The following is a 7,135-nucleotide window of genomic DNA, read 5'->3' as shown; positions in this document are numbered from 1 at the left end:
AAAAAAAAAAAAAAAAAAAAGGAAAAGAAAAAGAAAACGTATAGTCTAGGTTTAATGTATAACTTGAGAGAAATCTAGTAGGGTCGGGTGCAGTGGCTCACACCTCTAATTCTGACACTTTGGGAGGCTGAGGTGCGTGCATCGCTAGAGCCCAGGAGTTCCAGACTACCCTGGGTAACCTAGTGGGACCCCTGTCTCTACAAAAAAAATTTTAAAAATTAGCCGGGTGTGGTGGCGCATGCATGTGGTCCCAGCTACTCGAGACACTGAGATAAGAGTGTCACCTGAGCCTGGGAGGTTGAGACTGCGGTGAGCTGTGATTGTGCCACTGTGCTCCAGCCTGGATGAGAATGAGACCCTGTCTGGGGATTGGGCCAGGGGAAAAAGACCTACTAGAAGAAGGACCTACTAGAAATCTAGTAGGTAGGAAAGAAATTATGAAATGAGGCAGTGAATTTGAGAGAAGTGGAGAATGAGTGGTATTCATGGAAACTGATTGTAAAGGCAAGGAAAATAATGCATTTTTTTCTTCTCTTCTTCTGGGCTGTGCTCCTGTGTAAGTATGAGGTTGCTACTGTCCTAGGTCTGCACTACTTAAAGTTCCCCAAATAGGTCACTGTTTGCCCACCCAAGGCTTGACATGAAACCCATTCCCACTTACGGAAGCATAGGTGTGACTCTGTGTCCTTCAAATAAGGCCTGAGCTTTTGGGATTGTTTCTTGTTCCTCAGAAGACTTCCATCAGTGAATTGACGGAGGGAGGTGGCCCAGCAGCACAAACCCTATGTGGCTGGCAGAGTGTGTGGGTGGGGAAGTTAGATCAGAGAGCCCCTCTAATTGTGCTGGGCTGATGCTGTCAGACCTGAAGTTAGATCACATTTTGTTTATTTTCCATTCAAACTTAGTATTTGAAGAAGGACCAATTGTAAGTAATTCAATATTTTCAATGTATTCGGGATGGTTTCCAGTCATTTAAAAAATAACCAGAGGCCATCCGATTTTGTCACCTGATTAAAATGATTAGTTCAGTCTTTTGGGGGAAGTAGAAGTCTCTAGACCCAGTGACGTGTTTAATCCCCACGTCTATTACAGATTGCAAGTTTTATATCATAGAAAGCCTGATAGAGGAATAATTTTTCTTTCTTTCTTTTTTTTTTAATTACTAAGGAACCTCAAGCCAGTTACTCAGCTGTATGTCAGTGTGGATGCCAGTACCAAAGAGAGCCTGAAGAAAATCGACCGCCCACTCTTCAAGGATTTCTGGCAGAGATTCCTTGACAGTTTAAAAGCCTTGGCAGCCAAGGTAAGAATTATGACATCTTAAAAACAAATAAACAACCCTCAGGTGTGTACTGAAGTTGACAGAAAGAAAGAAGGAAAGATGGAAGAAAAGAACAGAGGTACTTTTTCCTCTTTTCTCTTTAAAATAAAAAAATGATGAAATATAACTTTCAACTTTTTTTTTTTTTTTTTTTTTTTTTGTTGAGACGGAGTCTCGTTCTATCGCCGGGGCTGGAGTGCAGTGGCCCAATCTCAGCTCACTGCAAGCTCCACCTTCTGGGTTCCCGCCATTCTCCTGCCTCAGCCTCCCGAGTAGCTGGGACTACAGGCGCCGCCACCTCGCCCGGCTAGTTTTTTTTGTATTTTTTTAGTAGAGACGGGGTTTCACCGTGTTAGCCAGGATGGTCTCGATCTCCTGACCTTGTGATCCGCCCGTCTCGGCCTCCCAAAGTGCTGGGATTACAGGCTTGAGCCACCGCGCCCGGCCTCAACTTTTTAAAGACTTCCTTCTTCAAGGAATTTTGAACATTTACTATTTGATAAATAATTATTGAGTTCCTCTTAAGTTTGTAGCACTATTGCTTTGTATGTATCATTTGTTTTTCATTCATTTAAGGAGAGAGGTATATTTACTCCCAAAGTTAATTAATAACAATTGGTCTTGGAACCAATTCCCCATAGAAACCCAACCCAGAGTCTATGGAAGATTGGTTGTAGGACTCCCCATGGGTACCAAAATCCACAGATGCTCAAGTTTATATAAAATGGCATAGGCCGAGCGTGGTGGTTCACGCCTGCAAATCTAGGACTTTGGGAGGGCGAGGCAGGCAGATCGCTTGAGGTCAGGAGTTCAAGACCAGCCTGGCCAACATGGTCAGGCCCTGTCTCTACTAGAAATACCCCAAAATTAGCCAGTTGTGATGGCATGCACCTGTTATCCCAGCTATTTGGGAGGCTGAGGCAGGAGAATTGCCTGAACCTGGGAGGTGGAGGCTACAGTAAGCCAAGATCATGTCATGGCACTGCAGCCTGGGTGACAGAGTGAGACTGTGTCTTAAAAAAAAAAAAAAAAAAAAAAATTAAATAAATAATAAAAATAAAATGGCATAGTATTTGCACATAATCTACACTCATCCTATATACTTTAAATCATCTCTAGATTACTTATAATATGTAGTACAATGTAAACGCCATGTAAGTAGTTGTTGTACTGCATTTTAAATATTTGTGTGATTTTTAATTGTTTTACTTTTCCCAAATATTTTTCATCCATGGTTTGGTTGAATGTGTGAAAATGGAACCCAGATACGGAGGGTCGACGGTACATAGCCACCCTAAAAGAGGCGTCTGCAGGCCGGGTGTGGTAGCTCACACCTGTAATCCTAGCACTTTGGAAGGCCAAGGTGCGCAGATCGCTTGAGGTCAGGAGTTCAAGACCAGCCTGGGCAACATGGCAAAACTCCGTCTCTACCAAAAAACAAAATACAAAAATTACCTGTGGTCCCAGCTACTCAGGAGACTAAGGTGGGAGAATCGCTTGAGCCTGGGAGGCAGAGGTTGTAGTGAGCCAAGATTGTGCCACTGCACTCCAGCGTGGGCGACAGTGAGACCCCCATCTAAAAAAAAAAAAAAAAAAGGTTTCTGCAAATAGTATATGTTTAAATGTGAAGTTAATTTTTCTGAATTTCTAGGACCAAATTTCCTAAGCCATCAATAGCCTCAGAATGTTCACATTGAATGTCATTTTCTGCAAACATTTGGCCTTTCTTATGCGTTTTCATATGGCATACTTACCTTCCTTTTCTTTTTCACCTAAAGTAACCTTCCGGTTCTGCTTTTCCATTAATCCTCCTTCCTTCCTTCCTTCCTCCCTCGCTTTCTTTCTGTTACTTTTCTAAGCATTCTTTGTGCACTCTTGACATCTGACTGATAATGATAATCACCCCAGGAGCTTAAAAAAAATGACAATTTCCTGGTCCTCATGGCATCTGAGAATCTGCTTGTTAGACATCCCAGGTGTCATTTGGTATACAGCCAGATATGGGAGTCACTGTCCCAGAAAACTTGCTTTTCTCTCCTGTACCCAGCGCTTACTTCGACATTCCTAACCCATCACTGTCTGGCCTTGATGTACGTTTCCTGACTCATTTTTCACTGTATTCCCCAGGAGGGCCATGCTTCCTTGCTTACCTTGCCATTTCTGCACATGTGCCCACCACCTTCTCCGTTCTGAGTCTTCGATCACTGTCTCCCCAGATTTTGGAAGGAATGTTCTTTCTTTCCCTTCTTTGACTTGTAGAAATTCTGTGCACCTCCTAGACCCGGTTTTGTTATTACCTCTAATGCAAAGTCTTTTCTGATTATAATTAGCTGCCCCCTTTTCCCTTCCTAAGTTTTATATCTATTAAAAAACACTGTTTTTCTTCTGTTTTGTCTTAGCTGCTCTCTCCTGAGCTGGATCCCTTACTTACGTCTGAATTCTGCACAATGTCTAGCATAGTACACTTTAAGGTATTTGATAAATGCTTCCATTTTTTTTTCTTGGAGACTGGGTCACCAAAGCTGGAACACAGTGGCACCATCATAGCTCACTGCAGCCTCCAACTTCTGGGCCCAAATGATCCTTCTGCCTCAGCCTCCCACCTATCTGGGACCACAGGCACATACTGCCATGCCTAGTTAATTTTTTGATTTTTTTTTTTTTTTTGTAGAGGCTCTCAAACTCCTGGCATCAGGCAGTTTTCCTGCCTTGGAAGTGTCGGGATTATAGGCATGAGCCACTGCTCCAGGCCTGATAAATGTTTCTTTTTTTCTTTCTTCTTTTTTTTTTTTTTGAGACAGAGTCTCATTCTGTTGCCCAGCCTGGAGTGCAGTGGCACGATCTCGGTTCACTGCAACCTCTGCCTCCCAGGTTCAAGCAGTTCTTGTGCCTCAGCCTCCCCAGTAGCTAGGATTACACCTGCGTACCACCATGCCCGGCTAATTTTTGTATTTTTAGCAGAGATGGGGTTTCACCATGCTGGCCAGGCTGGTCTCAAACTCCCGACCTCAAGTGATCCGCCTGCCTCAGCCTCCCAAAGTGCAGGGATTACAGGTGTGGGCCACTGTGCCCAGCTTGTTTCTTAAAAGAATGAATGGGTGGAAACCCAACAGAGATTTGTAAAGTACCATATGTATTTTACCAGTTGTCCAGCTGATTAAATCTTTGTGGGTTTCTTTTGCTGTTTTATGCTCGAGAAGTTAAATCCATGCCCTTTTTGGTTATTAATACTGATGTTATTTAAGAAATGCAAAAAGGCCTTACTTTGGTTTCTAAGCTGTCTTGGATTTACATAGCATAAAAATTAGAATGGATTTAAATGGGAGTAAACAGCAGGAGCTGGCTAAGTCAGGCCCATCTGAGATTGTTATCTAGGCTGTGTTCTTAGAGTGTGGAAGATGACAAGGAAACATTGATACAATAGCTGAATAGTTTACTTCCTTTCTTTGGTCAAAATGTTCCACAAATTGAATTCTTACCTTGAAGTTACTAGCCTTTGGGTGGCGAATTCACTTGTAATTACTCTGGGTCTGCTCATGATAGTAATGCAATAATTTAAAGTTAGAAAATAATTTCAACCCAGGAGCATCTTAAATAGAAGTCATTATTGTCTCTATGTAATTCTTGTTGGAATGTTTCCTTGGGCAATTTAAACTGCCCACACATTAGGGCAATTGCTTTCTGAGCATTTTGTAGCAATTAGAGTTGTTGTTTCTTGTTCTTGCATTGTTTTTGTTGCCTTGTAAAAGAAGATCTGTGGCAGGATGCTGCTCTTAAAAATTTTCCTTTTAATTGACTCAAGCTGTTATTCCCTTCTGAATGGCTGATCTTATAAGACATAGTAGATGCTATTAAGAAAGATTTTGGCACTTAAAACATTTATTTTGTAGTTATATGTATCAGCTAGGGTCAAACATATAAAAACTCAAATGCTGGCTGAGCGCGGTGGCTCATGCCTGTAATCCCAGCACTTTGGGAGGCTCAGGTGGGCAGATCACTTGAGGTCAGGAGTTCAAGACCAGCCCGGCCAACATGGTGAAACCCCATCTCTACTAAAAATACAAAAAACAATTAGCCAGGCATGGTGGCAGGTACCTGTAATCCCAGCTACTCGGGAGGCTGAGGCAGGAGAATTGCTTCAACCCAGGAGGTGGAGGTTGTAGTGAGCCAAGATCGCACCACTGTACTCCAGCCTGGGCAACAAGAGCGAGACTCTGTCTCAAAATAAATATATTACAATGAAAAATAAAAACTCAAATGATATCAGATTACTATAAATAAAAGTGTTATATCAGATATTTTAATTAGAACATCCATACTGTTGTCTTCTGTTATTTGATTAGGCTTTTACTATGCCTGAGCAAGGAAAGTCATTTGAAAAGAATTTCTTAAACTTTATAAACAAAAAATTTTGATTTGTCCCAAGATTTTCAGCCCATTTCTGATCTAGTACTACTCAAAAGTAGAAGGTAGCATATTTTGTTTTTAACTCTTGGCAAGTATAATGTTTACATTTCTAGATCTTTATCCTTTGTCAAAATGTTCCTTTTCAATATGAGGAGAGAAATATATTGGTACTTGAGTATGTGGGCAAGTGGGCTAAAAACCAATTCCATCAAGATACCAGAGTAAAAAATGTGTTAGCTTCAATTTCCATCCACGATAGCTACTTGTCAAACAGTCTTTTTTTTTTTTAAAAAAAGAGAAATATATCTTATACAAGAAAACACTGCCAGCTTTTGGCAGTAAACTTTTATCAGCAGTGTGACCAGGTGTGTCTCTGCTGGACTATGATTATGTCAGGGTCAAGATCCAGTAGTAAGTTGAACTGTTTAATTCTTTTCTCTGTTTAAGTAATAGCATTGACATTCTTGAAACCTCATATTTAAAAAGAAAAATGACCAACATAATTTCTTGTGTTACAGTGACCATTGGCTCTCTCTCTACAGATGATGTTAGGATACTCTGACCTGATACCATGATTTGAATAATGGTTGTTCCATTGGTATGAAGGGCTTATTGTACATTAATGAGATAGCCCTCTATCTAATATTTAAATAAACCAGTTTATGTATGTGGCCCACAATTTGCAAATTAAAAAACAAACATTTCACATTTGACCTTATATCAAGTTATAAAAATATTATATGCTGCTTGTGGAAATTTGGGGGAAGTAAAGAGAAATATAAAGAAGCAAGGAAAGAAATTACCTATAATTCCAGGACCTTAACACAGTAATTACCATTTGAAGTACTTCTACTTAATCCTCCGGGGGAGGGCATGCTTTTTTGCAAATAATTCCATCTTATATGTTACTTTTGTTTTTGTTTAACATCGTGTCATAAGTATTTTTCCTTGTCATTAACACTTCTCTGTGATTGTCATATTAAAGACAGTGTAGTCATTCATCCTGCTCAGTTTCCTGCTTCTTGGCCAGTAGTAGGGAGCAGCAGGAGTGTGTGATGTCCCGGCATCCTTCTTCCCATCCTAGAGGCCTGACAGTCAGATTTTCTGTCCTTAGCACACTGAGGACAAAGTCTCAGCTACTCCTGAGTTGCAGCATGCACATTTTGTCACTTTTGAACATTTTTAAAACTGAATGCTGCCAGAGATGACAAGTTATATTTAATTGGTGGCATTGAGACTTTCACAAAGGGGAAGCATAAGATAATGGTACATTAAATCATGGCATGGCCTTTATCCTAGAGTTTCTTGTAGTCAATGAAATACATCTTCTTCTTGGCCGGGCGTGGTGGCTCAAGCCTGTAATCCCAGCACTTTGGGAGGCCAAGACGGGCGGATCACAAGGTCAGG

The 7,135-nt window shown here is 41.0% G+C and overlaps 1 protein-coding gene across 1 annotated transcript in view; it reads left to right on the top strand.

The window, feature by feature from the left end:
• The window catches only part of LOC105504691 (S-adenosyl-L-methionine-dependent tRNA 4-demethylwyosine synthase), a 279,094-nt gene that overhangs the window by 154,940 nt on the left and 117,019 nt on the right, over positions 1-7,135 (top strand). Inside the window, exon 13 of the mRNA XM_011932198.1 lies at positions 1,168-1,303. Coding sequence (XP_011787588.1) covers positions 1,168-1,303 — 136 coding nt within the window. The remainder of the gene's footprint in view (positions 1-1,167; positions 1,304-7,135) is intronic.

This window comes from Colobus angolensis, unplaced genomic scaffold (genome assembly GCF_000951035.1).
Source record: "Colobus angolensis palliatus isolate OR3802 unplaced genomic scaffold, Cang.pa_1.0 Scaffold122, whole genome shotgun sequence".
Classification (NCBI taxonomy): Eukaryota; Metazoa; Chordata; class Mammalia; order Primates; family Cercopithecidae; genus Colobus; species Colobus angolensis.
The sequence above is the reverse complement of the archived record's forward strand: the minus strand, read 5'-3'. Positions and strand labels throughout refer to the sequence as shown.